The following is a 25,149-nucleotide window of genomic DNA, read 5'->3' on the forward strand; positions in this document are numbered from 1 at the left end:
ATGACTTTTTTTTTTAAGGAGAAAAACTTTTTAAAAAGTATGTTTAGCAACAACTTAGAAACTATAAACACCTACGATTACAATTTGCAAATGGAATGTTTGCAAAGTTGATAATGTAGAATTTGGAATATATTTTCCAATTGCAACAATGCTTTATAAAACGATGGCTAACTTTCCAGAACAGATTAGAAACCCTGTTTTTAAGCATGTTCTTAATATACCATCTATCTGCAACGAAAAATAACTAAACACAGTATAATTGCAATACTGACAATGGAAAACAAAGAAAAGGAAAATACACAGAACTCTAAAACCATGACTGCATAGCATTAAAAAGAGAGAATATGTTGGGGCACCTGGGTGGCTCAGTCGGTTGAGCGTCAGACTTCGGCTCATGTCATGATCTCACGGACTGTGAGTTGGAGCCCAGCATCTGGCTCTGTGCTGACAGCTCAGAGCCTGGAGCCTGCTTCACATTCTGTGTCTCCCTCTCTCTCTCTCTGCCCCTCCCCCGCTCATGCTCTGTCTCTCTCTGTCAAAAATAAATAAACATTAAAAAAAAAAGAGAGAATATGTAACTCAAAAAAGACAACTAAGAGTTAGCCAAAACTCTTTGTAATGTGAATTCAAAAAGATGGTTTGCAAAGGTGTAAAAGGGTATTAAAGCCAAGTTTTGATTGCCTGAAGGACACCTCCCTCTCTCTCATACACTAAGGACAGGCAAATTGGGCACTTTCAACCTGGAAGACAAATGCCACACTGAGTTAAAAAGCACAAAACACAGCGTGAAGAAGAAAGTGAGAGGGGACTGGAAAGTAAATCTGGGCACTTTGAGAACACATTGGCCATCCTTAGCTCCAGAGGCCTGCATAGTTCCCGTGGAGGCCTGAAGGGAGAGGCCCTCCAGCCACGAAGAGCTTCATCTCAGGCCAGTTGTAGCAGTGGGTGTAGAGCGCGTTGGGGAAATCATCTATACGACCAAAGTAGTTCACCCACAGGTCATCGTGGTTGAGCCAGCCTCTGCCACAGGTGAGCTTGAGCTTCCTTCCTGAGGGCCCAGGACAGGAGTCTGGGCTGCCCGACGCCCTCTCCTCCAGGAACTTCTGGGCACGGATGTCATAAAAGAGCAGGGAGCCATGGCCCGTGCCCACGGTGATGATGTATTGGTAGAAACTCAGCGAGCGCACGCCCATGCCGCCGTCTCGGGAGCACAGGGGTCTGATGTTTTGGTGACCCTGGCGCGGATCTAGGAAGGAGACATGGGACTGAGAGCCAACCGCGTACAGGGACAACTCTTCGCAGTAGGTCAGGCACACATTGTCACGGCAGTAGGGGAGCCTGATGGACAGCAGCCTGGACAGAGTGCTCCGGGCTTTCCACAAGTGGAAGTAGCCGTCCAGGGACACGGCTCCCAGCTCCTGGTTCTTGCCGCTGAAGGCCAAGGCCCGCACCTTGTGGTTAGTGGGGCTGGTGCTGGACCTGGGGATGGTCTCCATGTCCCTCGGACGGATGTGGGTGTACACAGGAAGCCCTGCGTCATTCTGCCAGGAGATGCTGCCATTGAACATATCGGGGTCCATCTGCCACAGAGCCACAGTGCCGTCGCGGGAGCCGCTCACAACCACTGTATCGCTCATCCAGGCGATGGTGAAGATCCAGTCCTTATGGCCGTTGCGGTCGCCCAGGCACACGGGGTCCAGGGTGGGCAGCTGGTAGACGGCCAGGCTGTTGGGGTTCTCTCCCCCGGTGGCCAGAAGCGTCTTGGAGGGACTCAGCTCGATGGCATGGATGCCGCAGCTCGGCTGGGCCCGGGCCAGCCAGGGCCCCCGGTCCCGCATCAGGGGGATGCGCGTGATTTGCCCCGAGTGCACGTCCACCACGAAGAGGGTGTTACATTTGGTGCCGCACACGACCTGCCTGGCGTTCAGCCACTGCGACGCGAACACCTTGTTGAGGGTGCCCAGGGCCAGCTCGCGCTCCCTCAAGAGTTCGGGCAGCTTCTGCACCGCGTAGCCGGGCAATTCGCCCTTCGAGCCCGACAGCCAGGCGCCGCCCAGAGCGCCCACCTCGCGGTCCATGAGGTAGTGCACCAGCGAGCGCCGCGTCGCCGGCCGCTTCTGCTTCTTAGGCAGCAGCGGCCCCTCTGCGTCCGCCGCGGAGCCCTGAGACGACGAGCTCTCGGCGGGCGCTTTCCGCTTCCTGCTACCTGTTTGCTGCGGGACCATGGTGGGCGGCGGACGAGCGGCCGCGGCGGCGGCGGCGGCAGTGGCATCGGCGGCGGCAGTGGCATCGGCGGCGGTGGCAGTGGCATCGGCTGCGCGGCGGCGGCGGCGGCGGCGGCGGCCGCGGCGGCCGCGGCGCGAGGGACCCGTGTTGGCCGTGGCGGCGGCGGGGACAGCGGCGCCTACGCGTCAGCGGGGAGCGCGTGCTCTCAGGGGCCAAGAGGCGGGTGCGACCGCAGGGCGTGGAGCCTACCGAGTCCAGAACGCGAGGGCGGGAAAGGAGGCGAGGAGCGCGGACCCACGGGAGCGGAGCGCCGTCCTAGTGAGGCAACTGAGGCGTGGATCTAGGCGAGGGCGGGAAGTGCGGCTGGCGGGGCGGCGGCGAAGCGAACGCCGGCTGGGACCACGCAGGGGGGCCCCTGGTGAGGGGGCGGAGGCAGCGGGAGGCGTGGGCAAGGAGCAAGCAGGCGCAGTGGGAGGGACCGCTCGCGGTGCGGGGGAGGGGGGATGGACCCGTGGGGCCGGGGCTGTACCGAGGACCTGCGCTCCAAGATCCCCAAGCTGTCCGGTGCGCCTGTCCGGACCTCCACTAAATGACACCGGATACTTCACCGCTCTCAGAGCAGCAGCCAACCGGCCTTCTTAAAATCCTTACTTAAATAGAATTTGAAATCTAAAATATAGGCCACCACGAGGCTAGAAGGAGCCGAGACAATTGTCTGCACGAAGAAACGAATGTGCACTTGCTGCAATCCCGAGAGACGTTTGGCTGCGATTGAATTTAGTGAGGGAATGTGAGTGTTTGGTAGCTACAGGGGGACCCTGCGTACTTAGGTTCGTATTGCAGCCACTTCTCTCTCAGCTCCTCTTCAGTTACCGTAAACAGTTTGCACTATCCGCTATATAGATTTACCTCATATTAAAAATATGTATATTTATCTCATTTATATAAGTGTATATATTTACCTCCTATATAAAGATAAATACATATATATTTACTTCATATGTAAATATATATACCTCATATATATAAATATGTACCTTTACCTCATAGATGTAAATATATTTACCTCATTTATATAAATATATATTTACCTCAGATATATATATTTGACTCATATATATCTCATACATAAACATATATTTATCTCATGTATATATAGATATATATTTACCTCGTATATGAAATATATATTTTTATCTCATCTATATAAATATATAATTACTTCATATATAAATATATATATTTCCCTCATATATATAAAAATATACACATATTTACCATGAATACATAAATATATATTTACCTCATATATAAATATATGTATATTTACCTCATGTGCATAAATATATATATTTACCTCACATATATAAAAAATATACATACCTCATATATATGTGTATTTGCCATATATAAATATATATATTTACATCATATATATATAAATATGTATCTTTACCTCATATAGATCATCTATATAAGTATGTATCTTTACCTCATTTAGATGTAAATAAATATATTTACCTCATTTATATTAATATATAATTACCTCATATATAAATATATATATTTACCTCAACTATATAAAAATATATACATATATTTACCTTGTATATATACATATACATTTACCTTATATATAAATATATATAGTTACCCCATATATATCTTTATCTCAAATATATAAAAATATATATACCTCATATATATATACCATGTATATATATATAACCTCATATACATATAAATATGTATATTTACCTCATATAAATGTAAATATAAATATTAACCTCATTTATATAAATATATAATTACCTCATATATAAATATATGTATATTTAACATATATATATTCACTTGTATATATAAAAAATATATTTACCTCATATATAAACATATATATTTACCTCATATGTATAAATATATACATATATTTACCTTCTATACATATGTATATTAACCTCATATATAAATATATATATATTTACTCAATGTATATAAATATATATATTTACCTCATACATATAAAAAATATATACACCTCATATATATACATATTTCCCGTATATAAATATATATATTTACCTCATATATGTATATATAAATATTTTTCATTACCTCATACAGATGTAAATACATATATTTACCTCATTTATGTAAATATATAATTACCTCATAAATATATGTATATTTACTTCATATATATAAAATATATACATATATTTATCTTGTTTATATATATATAAATATTTACCTTATATAAATATATATATATTTTCCCTATATATATATTTACCATGTATAAATATATATAACCTCATATATATAAAAATATGTATATTTACCTCATATAGATGTAAATATAACTATATACCTCATTTATATAAATATATAATTACCTCATATATAAATATATGTATATTTACCTCATATATATAAATATATACATATTTACCTCAGATATATAAAAATATATATGTTTAGGATTGATGGGGGGTGTGGGGGGGGTGGGTGATGTGTATTGAGGAGGGCACCTTTTGGGATGAGCACTGGGTGTTGTATGGAAACCAATTTGACAATAAATTTCATATTTAAAAATAAAAAAATAAACAAACATTAAAAAATTAAAACAAAAAACAAAAAACAAACAAAAAATATATATATATATTTACCTCATATAAAAAAATATATATATTTACCTCATAAAATATACATATTTACCTCATATATAAAAATATATATATATTTACCTCGGCATATAAATATACAAATATTTATCTCATATATAAATATATATATATTTACCTCATATATATAAATATATATATTTACATTGTGTATACAAATGTAAATATATATACCACATGTGTAAATATATATATACATTTATGTCATATATATTTTATATATTTACCTCATACATAACTATATTTATATATTACCTCATGTATAGAAATGTATATATATTTAACTCATGTGTATATATTTACCATATATAAATATATATTACCTCATATATATAAATATATGGAAATATATATACCTCATATATATAAAAATATATATCTTTACCTCATGTATATAAAAATATATATATTTACCTGATAGGTAAAAAATATATATATTTACCTCATGTATATAAATATACATTTACTTCATATATAAATATATGTTTATTTACCTCATATATATAAGTATACATAAATTTACCTCATGTATCAATATATATCTATTTATATCATAATATATAAATATATATTTACTTGATATATAAAAATATATATATATTTACCCAGTTTATAAATATATATATACCTCATATATAAAAAAATATATATGTCATTTGTATATATTTACCATTTATAAATACATATTTACCTTATATATATAAATGTGTATGTTTACCTCATATAGATGTAAATATAAATATTTACCTCCTTTATATAAATATATATTTGCCTCTTAATTATAAATATATATATACATCATATATGTAAATACATATTACCTTATATATGAATATATATAATTCATGTATATAAATATATAGTTACCTTATATTTTATTTTATTTATTTTTATTTATTTATTTATTTATTTATTTATTACCTCACATTGAAGTCTTTGAGCCCCTGCACTGGAGTGCCTTGAGGGATGAGTAGCAAATGCAGGTCTCCAAGGGCCCCACCTTCTGGCAGATGTGATTTCAAGGAGCCCTTAGGCACAACCTTAGGAACACACTGGGTCATGCTGATGGGGGAGGGGAAGTTCTTGGAGGCTTTGGCTTCCATTATGACCTAGAGCCCTAAGGAAGTGGAGAGGAAGAGTCAAGGGGAGGAGCACCTTCCTCCCTGCTCCTGGGTTCAGTTTCTGCTCTCAGTCCCTCAGATTTAGGTGCCTTTGGCATAATCCCCTGGGGCCTGAGGAGGGGTCCTGAGGGATGGGCCAGATTTTTAGAGATAGAGATGAAGAACTTTCGGAAGGAGGCAACCAGAAGGACACATTGATGAAAGACTGTAAAGATTCAGAGCACTGGCTTAGTCTTAGGAGTTGGATGTTAAATACCCTGCTCTATGGCTTCAGAGCAGTCAAAGCTGCCTAGTAGCAGGCTCTTAACCTAGGCAAGTGGTTACACAGTAATACCTGGCTGTGAGGCTGCTGGTTGATACCAAATCTGTACACAGACCTCCTTCTCCTGACAGAAAACATACAGGTGGGTGGCGGGTGGGTGCATGGGAAGATGCATTTACTTTTCTGACCAATCAAGGTAACCCATGGGAACTACTTCAATGCTGCTTCCTCCCCACTTCCCCTATCCTGTTTACTGATTTTTCTCCCTCTTTCCTCCACCCTTTTTTGCACAGTCACAGGAAGCACCCAAATTTCAAGTACAAACCACAGGCGTTTCCCACTCCAGTCTAAATGTTACATTCCAGTGCTCCCCAACGCTCTCCAGCACCCAAGATCTGATTCCTCCCCATCTCATTCATCCCATAGCAACAAAAGTGGTTGCTTCACATCTGCTGTTGGTGGTGAACATGAAATTAGAGGTTTCATGGTGGAGGCTGAATTTTGTTTGAGTGGGCATAGCAGAATGGACATTACAGAAAGAGGCAACCATATGACAAGGCACAGAGACTGTAGAGAAGAGGTTCACAAACTTTAGTGTAAATTCAAGTCACAGGAGCCAGCTTAATAAATATGCACATGTCTTGGGGCGCCTGGGTGGCTCAGTCGGTTAAGCGTCCGACTTCGGCTCAGGTTATGCTCTCGCGGTTTGTGAGTTCGAGCCCCGTGTCGGGCTCTGTGCTGTCAGCTCTTAGCCTGCTTCAGATCCTGTGTCTCCTTCTCTCTCTACCCCTCCCCTGCTCTCACTCTGTCTCTCTCTCTCTCTCAAAAATAAATAAACATTAAAAAAAAATTTTTTAAATATGCATGTCTCGACCCTATCCTGAAAAATTTGATGCAAATGGTCTGTGAACCACTCTTTGAGAAACAATGGTCTAGGCTATTTTCACCCAGGTCAGGGCAGGTGTGTTGCAGGTAGGAGATTAACATTTTCAGTGTACTTCAGGGTTACCCTAAAAATGGACCCCTATCCAAGCAATTATTGTGAAAGCTTTAGTCATTAAAGTGGCTATGATCAGTTTGAGGCCAAATCAGAGGGTGGCCTAGACAGAGAAATTATACCTATTAAGTATATAGAACTTATTATATTTTTACTATATAACCTTATACCTTTACTATATTATACTAACAAGCATTGTTGCAGCAGTTTTAAAATAATATCTTGTTTAATCCACTATTATAATAGTGATAGATTTTGTGGATGAGGAAAAGGAGATTTGCAGGGGTTATGATTTATTAAGTCAATGAATTAGCAAGTGATGGATGCAGGATTTTAACCCAAGTAGTCTGAATTCATGTTCCATGTTCTTAATCACTTCTCAAGAGATTGGCAATATGTCAGGGATTGAGTGAAAGATTCTGCTAGTGATAGAGATTTTTAAAAAGATCTTTGCACCACCCCAAATGGTGAAATATGGTTGTGGACATCTCTGGAAGTTGTATTCCATGGGTAAAGACACTAAGAGCAGCTGTGAGAGATTCTGGGATTCAGCCTGTGATCAGTGGCAAGGCTTGCTGAAAGGGGCAACTCTATAGCTCTTCTGACACAGCAGCCAGACAGACTAACAAGGACCAGTTTAGGTCATCCTGATGTCATCCTGTAGTAGAATGAACAATGGGGGTATCCATAGCAAACAAAAAGAACTAAGGACTACATCCATCTTCTTTTTTTTCAGGACCAAGTAAACATCAAAATCTAGTAATGTCCCATAAAAGGGGGAAAAAACCCTTGGAATTACTGATATTAGACTTTCTACCAGCCAGATGTGTGCAATTCGTACTCATAGGCAACCTGGTTTAGAAAAACAAAGAAATGTGCTGTATCTTCTTCCCATGTTTTATTAAAGAATACCCATTACCCAGGATTCACAAAAACAAGGAGAGGGCTTTGTATGCTGTGGGGAATATGGTACCACAGACAGAGAGGCAACCTCTTACACAGCTAATATCATCCCCCAAGTCATAATGCAATGCCCATATTATGTCTGCATGAAGTAAGGAGGATGGGTATTATAACTGTCTAAAACATCACAGAGATACAGGAAGAGAGACTTCCAGTTCTGGAAGAGATAGAACATTGCTATTCCTTCCAGGTCCTCACTCTTAGAACTAAACAAACAAACACCTGGACATAGCACAACAAAATAAATGAAGTCTCTCAAAGGTGGAAAGAAGTTGGAAGGACTAAGGATCTCTGAATTGGAGGAAAGACAGGGTGGTGAGTTGCCTGAGTTTCCTTATTGTGTCCCACATACGCCAGACAGAGAGTTGCAGAAACTCCAACTCAGAACCTTCAACAGGCACAGATAATAAAAGCTCCAAGAAAAACCTATTTCCTGTAGGCAAAGGATCAGAGAAAGGGAAGCCTTACAACAGAAAACCTTTTTGGCAATACTCACCCTAATCCACCCAAACACTAACAGGAAGCCACCTCACCTTTCCCCTCCTCACTGTTTCAGTGTGGGAGAGTGGGGAGTTTATTTTCTGTTCTCAATATGGCAGAAACACGTATTAAATTCTGATTCCCCTACAGGGGTAGTGTCAATGTGGTCTTGAGGTAAGCTGAACCTCCACCCACATTTGGCATTAAGGGGGCTTAAAGAGGGGTTTCAAGGAAGGGCTAATCATCACTCCACTTTACTCTCTACCCTGCCTCCCATCTCGCCCTGCTTCTCACCAGTGTCAACAGGGCTCAGTGAGGAGCTGAGATTTCACATGCTCCCAGCATCAATGAGACTGAGCAAGGCAGTGAGATCAGAGCTAGTCAGTACTCCACTTACCCCCTACCCTTGGTATTAGTGAGGAGCTGAACCTCTACACCCACTCAGCAGCCAAAAGACTGAGGAAATGGGTAGGAAGCAGGGTTAGTCTTTTCCCCAAGAAATAGTGAAATAAGCCTACCTGTAGATTCAGGAAACTAAATGAACCCAAATAGCATAAGCCCAAATAAATCCATACCAAGACACATTATAATTAAACTTCTGATAACTAAAGACAAAGAAAATATCTTAAAAGCAACAGAAATGACTCATTATCTAGAGGGGAAAATCAAATTGAATGACAGTAGATTTCTTATCTGAAATGATAGAGGCCAGAAGGAGTGCTGAAAAGAAATGTCAACTAAATATTCTATAGCCAGTAAAAAAAAATAATAATAATAATTAGGAATGAAAGGGGAAATAAAGACATTCTCAGATGAAGGAAAACTAAGAGAATTTGTTGCTAGAAAACCTACCCTTAAAAGATGGCTAAAGAAAGTTCTCTAGGCAGAATGGTGATCATAAAAGAAAAAGGCCTGGAATTTTAGAAAGGAAAGAATGCCAAAATGGATAAAAATATGATAAAATAAAAGAATATCATTAAATATAATTGACTACCTTCTCATGAGTTTCTTTTTTTTTTTTAATTTTTTTTTTCAACATTTATTTATTTTTGGGACAGAGAGAGACAGAGCATGAACGAGGGAGGGGCAGAGAGAGAGGGAGACACAGAATCGGAAACAGGCTCCAGGCTCTGAGCCATCAGCCCAGAGCCTGATGCGGGGCTCGAACTCCCGGACCGCGAGATCGTGACCTGGCTGAAGTCGGACGCTTAACCGACTGCGCCACCCAGGCGCCCCTCTCATGAGTTTCTTAAATCATATTTGATGATTGAAGCAAAAATCATTACTTAAGGTATATAGAGACAATACTTTAGACAATGATATTTAAAAGATAAAGGGAATTTAATGGAAATAAAGTTTCTTTTTTTAATTTATTTTTTAATTTACATCCAAGTTAGTTAGCATATAGTGCAATAATGATTTTAGGAATAGATTCCAGTGATTCATCTCCTATGTATAACATCCAGTGTTCATCCCAACAAATGTCTTCCTTAATGTCCCTTATGCATTTAGCCCATCCCCTCACCCACAATCCCTCCAGCAACCCTCAGTTTGTTCTGTATATTTAAGAGTCTCTTATGTTTTGAGCCCAAAAGTCCATTGATAGATGAGTGGATAAAGATGTGGTATATATATATACACACATATACAATGGAGTATTACTCGGCAATCAAAAGGAATGAAATCTTGCCATTTGCAACTACATGGATGGAACTAGAGGGTATTATGCTAAGTGAAGTTAGTCACTCAGAGAAAGACAAATATATGACTTCATTAATATGAGGAATTTAAGATACAAAACAGACGAACATAAGGGAAGGGAAGCAAAAATAATATAAAAACAGGAAAAAAGGTTTCTATATTTCACTCAAAGGTAGTAAAGCATTGGTAATGATATACAATGATAAATTACATTTCTTCATATTGTAATAACTGGAGTAACCACTAAGAAATTTTTACAAAGGGAAATACTCAAAAATACTATAAATAAATATAGATGAGGGGTGCCTGGGTAGTTCAGTTGGTTAAGCTTCTGACTTCAGCTCAGGTCATAATCTCACGGTTCGTGAGTTCGAGCCCCGCATCAGACTCCTTGCTGACAACTCAGAGCCTGGAGCCTGCTTCAGATTCTTTGTCTCCCCCTCTCTCTGCCCCTCCCATGCTCATGCTCTGTCTCTCTTTGTCTCTCAATGATAAATAAATAAATAAATAAATAAATACGGAATCATTCAATAAACAAATATTCAAATATTTAAATAGCTCACAGGAAGGTGAGAAAGGAAAAACAACAAGAAGAAACAACAAAAAACAAATGTGCCGACTTAAGTCCACACATAACAATAATTACCTTAAATATAAATGTTCTAAACACACTAATCAAAAGACTGACAGCATAAACTAAGAGAACATGATCTGAAATATGCTTCCTACAAGTAACTCCCTTCAAACATGGTCTCAGTAGATTTAAAGTTAAAAGGTAGAAAAATATGTAAGATGCAAACATTAAACATACAAAATCAGGAGAAACTATATTAATACCAGAAAAAATAAACTTTAGAGTGAGGAAAATTACTACAGGCAAAGAGAGTCATTATATAATGTTGGAAACATCAATCCACAAGGAAGACATTATAATCCTAAATGTGTATGTGCCAAACAAAAGAGACTTCTTGTTTGATTGATTGATTCATTGATTCATTGATTTATTAAATTGGATTTATTCAAAGTATGCAAGACTGGTTCAGCATTTGAAAATCAAACAGTTAAATCACTATGTCAGAAGAAAAACTATATGATCATATAAACTGACACAGAAAAAACATTTGGCAAAATCCAAGCCCCCATTCATGATTTTGAAGAAGAGGAAGAGGAAGAGGAGGAAGAAGAAGAAGAAAGAAGAAGAAGAAGAAGAAGAAGAAGAAGAAGAAGAAAAACCTCAGCAAACTCAAAGTTAGGAGAGCTTCCTTCACTTGGTAAAGACATTTACAAAAACCTATAGCAAACATCCTAGTTAAAGGTGAGAAAGTAGATACTTTACCTCTAAGATCAGGAAATATAGTTTCTGCTTTAACCACTTTTATCCAATGTAGTGTTGGGATTTCTATCCAGTCTAATTAAGCAAGAAAAAAAATAATAAAAGGCCCACAAATTAGAAAGAAAGAAAACTGTTCCTATTTGCATTGCAATGATTGTCTATGTAGAAAATCCAAGTAATCTACAAAAAGAAATTCCTATAACTGGTCATTGAGTTTAGCAAGGTCATATAATGCAAAGTCAATGCTCAGAAATTAGTTACATTTCTATATACCAACAACAAACATAGAAACGGAAATTAAAAACACAATACCATTTAAAATCATACAAATAAAATGAAATATTTACATATAAAATTAACAGAATATGTACAGGATATGTTTGGTGAAAATTACAAAATACTAATGCATGAAATCAATTAAGATCTAAGTACATGCCATGTTCACATATTTGAAGACACATCATAGTGAAGATGTCAATACTTCTGAAATTAATCTATCATTTTAAGGCAATTGCTAGCAATACTTGGAAAGGTATTTTCAGAGACATGACAAGATTGCTATAAAATTTACATGGAAAGGCACAGGACCAAGATCAGCTAAAACATTCTTGAATAAGGAACAAAGTGGTAGATATCATACTACCCCATACTGTCTTACTACATAGCTACAAGAATAGAAAAGTGTGATATTATCAGAGTGATGATACATTGATAAATAGAACAGAATAGAGAACCTAGAAATAGACCTATACAAATATGCCTAGCTGATTTTTTTGAGAGAGAGAGAGAGAGAGAGAGAGAGAGAGAGAGAGAGAGAAAGCATTCAAGTGTGGCAGAGGGGCAGAAAGAGAGAATCTTAAGCAGGCTCCATGCCTGACCCTGGGATCATGACCCGAGCCGAAATCAAGAGTTGGATGATCAACCGACTGAGCCCCACAGGTGCCCCTGCTTAATTGATTTTTTACAAAAACGCAAAAGCAATTCAATAAAGGAAGGATGGTTTTTCAACAAATGATGCTAGAGAAATTGGACATCTATAGACAAGAAATGAACCTCAACCTAAATCTTGCTCCTTTTACAAACTTTACCTCAAAGTTGGTGTACTTAAATTTAAAACATAAAATTATAAAACTTTGAGAAAAAATAAATAAAACTTTTGAGATCTAGGGCTAGGCAAAGAGTTCTTAGAGCTGACATCAAAAGCTTAGTTCACACAAGGAAAATCTGATAAATTGAACTTCATCAGAATTACAAGCTTTTACTCTGTGAAAGACTTTGTTAAGAGGAATAAAAGTTAAATTGCAGAATCAGAGAAAATTTTTGAAAACTGTATACCCAACAAAGGACTAGTATCTTGAATATATTAAAAACTCTCAAAACTCAACATCAAAACAAGAATTCAATTAGAAAATGGGCAAAAGACATGAATAGACATTTAACTGAACAGGATACACAGATGGCAAATAAGAGCTTGAATAGATAATCAATATTATTACTTATCAGGGAAATGTAAATTAAAATCACAATGAGATATTACTACACACAGAATGCCTAAAGAAAAAATAATGACAATACCAACTTCTGAGCAGGATATGGAAAAACTGAATCACTCATACATTGCTGGTGGGAATGTAAAATGGTGTAGCCACTTGGAAAAACAATTTGGCAGTTTCTTAAAAAAATATGAGCAGGATATGGAAAAACTGAATCACTCATACATTTTTGGTGGGAATGTAAAATGGTATAGCCATTTGGAAAAACAATTTGGCAGTTTCTTTAAAAAAATAAACATATGCTTACAATATAACCAAGCAATTGCACTTCTGGACATTTATCCTAGAGAAATTAGAACATATGTTCACACAAAATCCTGTACATGGCTGTTTATTACTGTTTTATTTGTAATGGCCAAAACCTGGAAACAATCCAGATGTCCTTTAACAGATGAATGGTTAAACAAACTGTGGTACATCCATACCATGGACACTACTCAACAATAAAAAAATGGAATACACTATTGATACATGCTCCAACTTGATTGAGTCTTGAGAGAATTATGTTGAGTGAAAAAAAAGCCAATAACAAAAGGCTACCAAGTGTATGCTTCCATTCATGTAACATTTTGAAATGACGTAGACTAATGATTGCCAGGAGTTAAATATGGGAAGGAGAGTGGGAGGGAAGTGGCTGTGGCAATAAAAGTGCAAGGCAGGTCTGTGATGGAAATATTCTCTATCTGGACTGTATCAATGCCAATATTCTGGTCTTGATATTTCACTATAGTTTTTTTGTTGGAGGAAACTGGATAGGGGGCGCCTGGGTGGCTCAGTCGGTTAAGCGGCGGACTTCGGCTCAGGTCATGATCTCGCGGTCCGTGAGTTCAAGCCCCGCGTCGGGCTCTGTGCTGACAGCCCAGAGCCTGGAGCCTGTTTCAGATTCTGTGTCTCCCTCTCTCTGACCCTCCCCCATTCATGCTCTGTCTCTCTCTGTCTCAAAAATAAAATAAATGTTAAAAATTTTTTTAAAAATGTATGCTGAATATCTCTGCATTACTTCTTATCATTGTATGCGAGTCTACAATTATCTCAAAATAAAAAAAATAATCTAAAAATCATTGAGAAAGAAACCATGAAACATATATAGATATTGGAAAGTTGTCAAGGGCATCTGGGTGGCTCAGTCATTTAAGTGTTTGGTTCTTGGTTTTGGCTCAGGTTCATGAGTTTGAGCCCCACATCGCGCTCCACACTGGCAGTGTGGAGTCAGGTTAGGATTCTTTCTCCCTCTCTCTGCCCCTCCCCTGCTCATTTTCTCTCTCTCTCTCTCTCTCTCTCTCTCTCTCTCTCAAAATAAATAAACTTAAAAAAATAAATACAAGTTGTCAAGATGGAAAATTTTTAAATGTAGAGACTATAAGAATTCTTTTGTCAATAGGTTTAATATTAACATTGGACTCTGAGCCTCTAATTGTGAAAGCCTTGCCTTTTGACTTGGCAGAGGCCATTAGGAAATTTGGGGGCTAGAGGGGGAAAAAATGTAGTGAGGTGCTACTCTTCTTGGCATCACTTCTCCCACCATACACAACAACCAGGCAGCTAACAGAGCTGAGCAGAAATAGCACATTTAGCATGACAGCCACCCTGTAAATGTACATAAGAGGCTGCAACCTAACTACCTCAATAAGGTGCTGAAATCGTGATTCTTTTTTTTTTATTTTTTTAATGTTTATTTATTTTTGAGACAGAGAGAGACAGAGCATGAATGGGGGAGGGTCAGAGAGAGGGAGACACAGAATCTGAAACAGGCTCCAGGCTCTGGGCTGTCAGCACAGAGCCCGACGCGGGGCTCGAACTCACGGACCGCGAGATCATGACCTGAGCCGAAGTCGGCCGCTTAACCGACTGAGCCACCCAGGCGCCCCTGAAATCGTGATTCTTTAGGCAGAGAGCGTCAGACACATTTCTAACCATGCAGGTTAGATGGTTGAGGTTAATATATTATCTGGCTGCCTTTTTATTAGGTTCAAATGTGACATTTAAAAGCGTCCTCACATCCTCACAGAACTTACAAAAGTAGGCAAAAGACTCTACTTCACAACATTAAAAAAAAATCCAAGCAGGTACACTTGATTTTAGTTCATTTATTTAAATATGACATACACACATTACTATACCCTTATACTTTAAACATTCTAGATAACAAAAAAAAATAATAAATTAATATAATGCAGATGTATACTAGTATTCTAGTGGGGTGCCTGGAATATATTTGTGTATCTTGGAGAAAAGGACCTAATATGGGGAAAGGAGAGAGAGAAATAAGAATGGGACAAGCAAAAAGGGAAAAATTAAAATACTTTCCAAAACTCAGCATATATGATATAATTACATATTTACATTTATTTGAAATTTTATATATGTATGTATTTATGTATGTATAAATATGATTTTAAAATAGAATAAAGTGGGGTGCCTGGGTGGCTTAGTAGGTTAAGCGTCCAACTTCACCTCAGGTCATGATCTCATGGTTCATGAGTTCGAGCCCCACATTGGGCTCTGTGCTGACAGCTCAGAGCCTGAAGCCTGCTTGGATTCTTTGTCTTCCTCTCTCTCTGCCCCTCCCCAACTCGCACTCTCTCTCTCTCTCTTTCAAAATTAAACATTTAAGCATTGAAAAAGAATATAAAATAATATACAAATTAAATATCTAATATTTTATTTGGTACCTCAGTGGATTATTTTGTATTCACTCCTTTGGAGATGTGGTCTAGTGGACTATTGTTTATTGAGTGTTTATTAATAAGACAGGTACTAAGCTAAGCGATTTACATAAATTATTTTATTTAATACCTACCACAACAACTGGAAGCAAGTATTATTTCTCCCATTGAACATATTAGGAGGTGGAGGTATAGCAGGTTTAAGACAACTCAGCAAATTTATACAGCTAGTAGGTGAAAGAGCTGAGATTGAAATGTATCTTGGCTTGTTTCCCAAGGCCCTGCACAGGCTATAGTATATATTCTGTGTTGAATTTTTGCTTATAAAAACAAGTAATATAGTGAGGTTCTTATTTTATTTCTTTGAAGATAAGAAAGTACTGCTTTTATTTTTAAGGTAGAATATAGTTATAAAATGCTAAATGTACAAACTCAGCTAAAAATTTGAACCAACTGTTGAGAACTACTAGAATAAAGTTAAGATATATTTAATTATTTTGACTTGACTGAGGTCTTTAGAACATTTGAGGGTTAGAGAGGGGAAAAATATAATGAGGTGCCAGTCTCTCTACTTGGCTTCTCTCATTCTACCCTACACAACCTTTTTCATGATCATGAAAAAAAGAGATATATTGAATTCTTACCCAAATGTCTGGTTCCCTTTGTTCAGAGTTTTTGGACATGTCAAGTCAGTCTCAATCATTTCAAAAATCTAAACACAGCATAATGCACAGTCTCAAATATATAAAAAGAAAAGGAAATATGTAACACTTTTAGTATTCTTTTCTTATACTTCCCCTAATTCCTAACTCATAGAATTAATTATAGGATCAATACACATCAATAGAGATTCCATTTCCTTCATTCCTAAATTATCCTGAACAGAGGAGTAGGAAGAGCATGGTGCCTGCCTTCCCATAGCTCTTGTTCTAAAAAAAGTTTTTGTTGGTCATGCTTTATAACACATGACCCTGTAATCTTGGTCCCAGGTTACTGGACCAAGTATAGATTAGGCTGAAGATAAGTCAATCCACAGAAAGACAAGTGACTGTATCTTAGGTCAAAAAATGAGCTGAGACAATGAGATTCTCAGTTTCAGTAATTTTATGTACTAAATACCAACTACTGGGGCGCTTGGGTGGCTCAGTCGGTTGTCTGACTCTTGATTTCAGCTCAGATCATGATCTCATGGTTCGTGAGTTCAAGCCCTGCATCAGGCTTTGGGCTAGCAGCACGGAGCCTGCTTGGGAGTCTTTCTCCCTCTGTCCCTCCCCTGCTCTCTCTCTCTCTCTCTCTCTCTCTCTCTCTCTCTCTCTGTCTCTCTCTCTCTCTCTCTCTCTCAAAATAAATACCTAAACATCAAAAATTTTTAAAAGTAAATACCAAATACCATGAACTAATATGAATTTGAGATAGCTTGTCTAGAATGGAAATTTTGAAAACCCTGATTTAGGGGGTGGGGAATGGCAGCCAGAGCTGAACTAAATAAAAGTGCAATGTATTGCAATACTAGTACCCAAAGGAACTCAGAATAAAGCTGACTGGTAAATGAACAATGAGACTCCTAGTTACTATATTTTTTTAAAAGCTTAATGAATTTATCTCCAAACTTTACATCTTTTGTAATATATTTTGGAAGAGCAAACTAGCATTGCACGTGTGTTTTGATTTAGCTGATTTTAATTTCACATGAATACATGTACATTTTCCCATTATCACTTGTCTAAATGTCCTCTAAGCATTGTCATTCCACTGAAAAATTAAAGAAGACCCAATCAGTAGTATTTTCTCACATTAGTTTTGTGGTTTAAGAGAGACTTATTGACCTCATAGCAAAATGCTATCCTCTGGAGAAATGAATTGAAAATAGGAAGCAGGGATTTATCTATCTGTCCATCTATCTTTGTATCTCTCTTTTTCTCTCCACACACACACAGTTTCATATACATACATAAATAATAATTCAGAGATAAGTAAAATAATGATTCAAAAAGGTATTGGGAGGCTAAAATCAACAACACAAGAAACAACAGGTGTTGGCAAGGATGAAAAGAAAGGGAAACCCTCTTGCACTGCTGGTGGGAATGCAAACTGGTGCAGCCACTCTGGAAAACAAGATGGAGGTTGCTCAAAAAGTTGAAAACAGAACTACCCTGTGATCCATCAATTTTACTACTAGGTATTTATCCAAAGAATACAAAAATATTAATTCAAAGGGATACATGCATCCCAATGTTTATAGCAGCATTATTTACAATAGCTAAATTATGGAAACAGTCCAAGTATCCACTGACTGATGAATGGATAAAGAAGATGTGGTATGTATACACAATGGAATATTACTCAGACATAAAAAGAATGAAATATTGGGGCACCTGGGTGGCTCAGTCGGACTTTTGATTTTGGCTCAGGTCATGATCTCACAGTTTGTAGAATCCAGCCTTGTGGTGGGGCTTCTTGCTGACAGAACGAAGCCTGCTTGGGATTTGTTCTCTCCTTCTCTCTCTGCCCCTCCCCTACTCATGCAATCTCTTTTTCTCTCAAAAGAAATAAATAAACTTAAAAAAAAAAAGAATGAATTCTTGCTATTTGCAGTGACATGGATGGAGCTAGAGAGTATTATGCTAAGTGAAATAAGTCAGAGAAAGACACATACCATATAATTTCACTTATACGTGCAATTTAAGAAACAAAACAAATGAACAAAGGGAAAAAAAGAGAGAAAGGGAGACAAATCAAGAAACAGGCTCTTAAGTGTAGAGAACAAACTGATGGTTTGGGGATGGGTGGGAGGATGGGTGAAATAAGTGATGGGGATTAAGGAGTGCACCTGTCATGATGAGTACCAGGTGTTGTATGGGACTGTTGAATCACTATATTGTACACTTGGATCTAATATTATATGGTTTGTTAACTAACTGGAATTTAAATAAAAACTTTTAAAAAATAATTTTTAAAAAAGGCATTGGGAGAGAATGCATGCAAATCTGGAAAATATAATAAAACCAAGTACAGCATACTCTTTGTCTCTCAATAGATGTGTTGCCTACACATGAAAACATAAATAGTAATAAATTACAAGGTCTCCAAAGGCAGAAGAAGCCTTATGCAGTTTACTCATTAAAAAAAATGTTCCCACCATGCCTAGCACAAATGCTTTTAACTTGTAAAACTAGGTTTTCAAAAAATACTATTTTATTTTTTTTTAACATTTATTTTTGAGAAAGATACCATGAGCAGGGGAGGGGCAGAGAGAGAGGGGGACAGAGGGTCCAAAACAGGCTCTAGGCTGACAGCAGCGAGCCAGATGTGGGGCTCAAACTCACGAACCGTGAGATCATTACCTGATCTGAAGTCAGATGCTCAACCAACTGAGCCACCCAGGTACGGCCAAAAATAATATTTTAAAAGGAAGGTATGTTGCAGAATAAATGCTTAAATCATGTTTCTGTCACTATTTAATGTCCAAAAATTTCAACATTGATGTATTTATTTCTTAGAGTTAAGGTACTGAGCTAAATTATCAGGTAGACCTTTCAAAGAAAATATATCCAGATCTGAGAACATTTTTCACAATTTTTATGAAACACAATTACTAACCAGAGATAAATACAGTTTTCAAGAAAAAAAAAGTTAATTGGATAATGAGAATTATTTTCAACTAGCACAAGAAGTAAGGTATTGTGATGGCCACCTGGAGGTACTATGAGTATAAATATTATATTCACAGCCCAGAAATAGTCCTCGGGGTTTGTTGAGTGAAAATTTCTCAAAGTATTACAGCTCAGCGGAGTGCCTAACTAATGCATCTAACACATCACTTCATCCAATTGGGCCTGCTGAGCAGCAAATATTAATCAAAAATCAGTGTGCTCAGGAGAGCAAGGTCTCACCTAGGTTTATCACTAGGTATTAATAATGTTCAAACAGCTGATGTATTATCACCCCAGAAGCTCCAAGGTTAACTATTCTGGACCCAGTTTTAACAGCAACAGATTTTAAGTTATTGCCCTCACCAGAAGGACCCAAAAGGATACTGTATTTTGACCAGAATTTTCCAGTCTTAGTGGCCTAATTCATAAACTTCCAAATCTTCAATTCTCTTTAAACTGAGTTTGAGTAAGAGAAACCTATAACAATACTGACTAATAATAATTAATGATAGCTGTCATTACATCATTTATCATAGTTTATTATGAGCTATGTACATACAGTCTTTACAACAACCCTGAAGGGTGAATATTTTTGTCTCTACAGATGAGTTGAAAAACTAAGAGACAGAGTTAGGCTGCCATTGTCAGTGATGAACCAAAAATTCAGTTTGTCCCCAAATCCTCAACTGCATGTAGTTAGCCCAGCCTGCCATAACAAAATATCATAGACTAGATGGCTTAAATAACAGAAATTTGTTTCTCGCATCTCAAGTCTACAAGTGTGAGATTAGAGTGCCAGCATAGTCAAGTGCTGGTGGGGACTCCAGCCTCATGACTTCATCTATACCAGTTCCCTCCCAAAGGTGCCACCTTCTAATACCACCATATTAGGAGTTAGGACATCATAATATGGATTTGGGGAGAACACAAACATTCAGTTCATGATATGCACCAAAAAGGGCATTCACAATTTTCCATGCAAGGATTTCTAAAATATATTATAAACAATCGTTTGTGAGATGCTTTAAAAAATATATGTGTGTGTGTGTTCTGCAATGAAATACATTTGGCAAATAGGTATACACTATATTCAATTCAGAGAAATTCACAATGCATAGTGAGTGAAGTCCCTGACAAGTCCTGTGGAAAGAAATCTGTTTTACTTTAATCAGTGTTTTCCAAACTTGGTTTTCTATTAAGCACTTTCCCACAGAACACACTTTGAGAAATACTAGTTTCTGTCAGCCATGCGCTGCTCTTCTAATATCCTTCCTGTATGGCATTACAACTATAGGTTTTGGGAATTTGAGTAAAATACATTATGTTACAATGTTAGTAGGAGTGAACACAAAGAAGAAACTTAATTGCATGACATTTGTGGTTCTGTCAGTGGATTAGAAAAGACTAAAGTGGGTGTCAGGGACAGTATAAAACTATAGTATGTATTATACTTAAAATTTATATGCTTGGTATTCAACATCTTGCGTAGATGAATATTAATGGCAATGGTAAAAATAGTTATTTTATTATTATTATTATCATTATTATTATTACATGAAGAACAAAGACAAATTTATTGATATATTGCTCCCTTGTTGTATTAATTAGCATTCTCCAGAGAAATTTAGATAGATAGATAGATAGATAGATAGATAGATAGAAAAAGAAAGAGAGAGAGAGAGAGAGAGAGAGAGAGAGACTTATGAGGAATTGGTTCACATGATTATAGAGTCTTGGAGAAGTCCCAGGACTTCTCAGCTGGAAACCCAGGAAAGCCAGTGGTATAATTACAATCTGAGTCCAAAGGCCTGAGAACCAGGGTTGCTGATGGTATAAATCCCAGTCCAAGAGTTGGAAAAGACTGATATCCCAACTCAAACAGGCAGCAAGGAAGTGATATAATTCCCCTTCCTCCACCTTTTTGTTCTATTTAGGCTCTCAAAGGATTGGATAATGCCCACTCACATAGGGAAAGGTAATTTGCTCCACTCAGTCTACCTGATGCAAATGCTAATTTCTTCAGAAAACACCCTCACAGGCACACCAGAAACAATTTTTAACCAGACATATAGGCATACTATGATCCAGTTAAGTTGACATAATTTTAGCCATCACAATCATCATAGCTGGCATTTAAAATTCTAGAAAATGATTACTATACACAATTGACATAACTCTATTCTTGTACCACAACACATGACAATTTTTATGTCTGTAACTAAAGAAATTTGTTGAAGGCACTCACTCTTTAAAACAAACCTACATGTAAAAATCAATTGCAAGATATTCATTTGACTAAAGCTTCTACACAAAGTTTCAGAGTAGATGTGATGAATTTTAAAAAAAGGACATACTAAAGCCTTCAAAGTGTGAAATAAATATCCACAACCCCATTTTTAAATGGCATGACAGACGGAGAAACAATTAAGTGGATATAACTAATTAAAACCAAATTACTAAATCGATAGTGTAATTTAGCCCAAACTAAAACTCACTCCAGCAGAGTTGAAATACTTAGATTTGACAAGCTGAGTACCAGATCTCAATTAGATAATATGATGTTTTTGGCCAGGAAACTTGCAGAAAAATCTTTATTCTTAGATTTGAGATTTATAATGAAATACAACAGAATGTTCTCAGAACATATGAAATATTCCAATATTCAGAATAATCCAAAGTGTTAGCTGTATTAGTATTATACAAAGGCCACATTCCATAGGTTAAGAAAGAAATACTCTTACGATGGTATTTCAATTTAAGATAGAGATCCAAACTAATTTTAAATGACTTAATTTGTTAGTATAAACTTTTTTATGTTTATGCTTATTACACTGTCCAATTTCTAGATGAAATTGCCCCTGATGAAAAATTGTTGAAAGAACTGGAGAGCTGGGCATATGAGATCCTCTATGGAATTGAGGAGGTAGCATAAGATCCTGAAATATGAAGTATGGGGGATTCATTTCTAGAAAAGAGGTGGGTAAAATACGGTGAAAGAATATGCATATTTCTGCTTATGGGTCCAGATAATGAACTTATGATGCAGGCATGTTAATAAGTGATACAGTCCAGGTGGCAAATTGATTTCATCTACCCGGATATATGAATATAGATCCTGGGAGATATGGAAGAACTTGGTAGAATGATTTGGACAATAGCAGCAATATATCCGACTGTAATTGAGTGAAAAATATCAATTTTCGAAGGGCCGTAATGTTGTCAGTAATTCTCATCCCCTATACATGGGTAAAGCATATATTTATGACCCAGCTTATGTCCTACTAAGCTGTGTTTGTAGTTGTACCTTGTATTTAGGAAAGAAGGTAATTACCTAAATGATATGATTCCATCTATTTCTCTCATCAATTCACCAATATTTCATGTTCTTTTAACAAGAAACAAACCACCTATTCAACAATTAGAAAAGAATCTTAACACAGAGATATAAATTACTGATATTAGATCCTTTCTTGAAAAATTTATTGGAATAATTGAAAAAAAATATGAAAGTGGTAGAGGGGATACATTAGGATAAAATGAATCTGACCTATCAAGGAGTCTGCTGATGTTGATAATGGACTGATATTGATAATGATGTCTCTCAGGTATGGAAACATTCAGAAGCATCTTTTGAATAATGAAAGAATAATCAAATCATAATCAATTCAGTGAAACTTCTAATTCTGTTGAGTCTGTTTACAAATTAATGATTCAGAGGTGACATCAGCCAAATTGTGGACTAGGAAGTTCCAGATCCTCATTTCCACATGGAAACATTAAAAACAAAACAAAACAAACAAAACAGCAACAACAACAAAAAACTAAAGGCTGGCTAAAGAAAGTTTATAGGAGCTTTGGTAAATAATCAAAGGTCTACAGCAAACAAGTGAATGCCCAATCAAGAAAAAGTAGAATTCGAATGGTAGGAATTCCCTGGTGTTTTTACTACCATTACCCCACTCCCTTCCCTGGTGCTGTATAGTCTCAGTTTGGAGGAAACAGCAGCCCACTTTCCAATTCCCTCTGCAACCAGAGGAAGCAGAGCAATGTTCTGACTTACCTGGAGTTTGCCTGACTCCGTTTCACCTAACTTTGAGTTCAGGCAGGGAAAATCACTGGGTGCTGTTTATGAAAACTGCTGGGAATCTAAGACCCACAGACAGATACCTGGGGCTAGAGATTTTGGGTGAAGACATTTAATTAACCATCTAAGGCAGCAGGCCATTTCCTATTTCTCTAAACTGAAAGAAGCAGATCAGACCTTGTTTGCAACATTCTAATGTGTCTGGGATGGTTAAAGGACTGGTCTCTGTTTTACCTAACTTGGATCTCAGGCTGAGAAAAGTGGTGGGAAATATCAAGCACTGCTTGTAACAGGGGAAGAAGGACTACAAACCTGCAGGATCCTGGAATAAGAGATTATGGATGAAGACATACAATAGACCATATAAGTCTTCAAGGAGAAACTGGTGTGACATGCTTTGGGAAATTAAGATACTCAGAAGTAATCCTGTATATGGGAGAATTGAAAAACTCCCACACGAGCCCAGACAAGATACATTCCAGAAAAAAGCCTGAGAAGACCACAACCCTTCATCTTGGGCTGAACCCAAGGATCAAAGCACATCTAGGTAAGTAGAGCACTCCCAGTACAAAAGTGTTTATTTTTTATGCAGCCCAATTTCTTTCTTTTGTTGCTAGTGCTTTTGGTGCCATATCCAAGAACTCAGCAACAACAACAAAATATCAAAACCCAGTTTAAAAATAAAGGCAAAGGACTTGAATGGATATTTCTACAAAGAATATACACAACGTGCTGAAAAGTACTAAAAAGCAGACTCTAGGAGCAAATATCCAGAAGGGGAAGATTTTTTTGGATTTTTTCCAAAAAAAAAAAAAGAACCATACTAAAGAAAATGTATGTTATAACTTCATGCAGCAGCATGGATGAATCTTACAAATACTAATATTTAGCAAAGAAAGCCAGAGACAAAAGAGTATATACTGCATGAAATGATTTAAATAAAGCTCAGAATCTGACAATGTGAGCACTTTTTCTCTATATAGATCCTTTGCTACAATTAAAAAAAATATTTAGATTATTAACTTAAAAATCTCAGAGAAACAACCCTAAATGTCCATCAGTAGGAGAATGCATAAACAAATTTCGACTTATTCACACAATAACATACTACTCCACAACGAAAAGGAACAAACTACTGATATACACAATACAGATGAATCAGGCACACTGACATTATACTGAGAGAAGGAAGTTGTGAACAAAAAGAACATATAGTATGATTTTCATAGAAATTTTTAGAAGAGACAAAACCAATGTATGGTAAAAATTAAAAACTTTTGCTTGCATTATGTGTAGTGAGATTGGGAAATGATATGAAGGAAATTTCTGGAGTGAGAGAAGTGCTCTAGGTCTTTGTAAGGATATGAGTTACATGTTTGAGTTCTCCACCTTTATAGGATATGAGTGGGTAGAGCATTTGTCAAAA

General features: G+C 37.3%; 1 protein-coding gene across 1 annotated transcript; it reads right to left on the reverse strand.

Annotated features, from left to right (window-relative positions):
* Positions 1-451: 451 nt before the first annotated feature.
* LOC101097955 (DDB1- and CUL4-associated factor 12-like protein 2) lies at positions 452-2,374 on the reverse strand. The gene has a single exon (XM_011279463.4). It carries the CDS (start codon positions 2,223-2,225, stop codon positions 852-854), a length of 1,374 nt encoding a protein of 457 aa, XP_011277765.2. The 5' UTR covers positions 2,226-2,374; the 3' UTR covers positions 452-851.
* Positions 2,375-25,149: the final 22,775 nt, after the last annotated feature.

The sequence above is a fragment of the Felis catus genome, chromosome X (genome assembly GCF_018350175.1).
Source record: "Felis catus isolate Fca126 chromosome X, F.catus_Fca126_mat1.0, whole genome shotgun sequence".
Lineage (NCBI taxonomy): Eukaryota > Metazoa > Chordata > Mammalia > Carnivora > Felidae > Felis > Felis catus.

Bases quoted from the DNA above. Each gene is read 5' to 3' on its own strand.
- LOC101097955 (XM_011279463.4), bottom strand. From the start codon at position 2,225: ATGGTCCCGCAGCAAACAGGTAGCAGGAAGCGGAAAGCGCCCGCCGAG.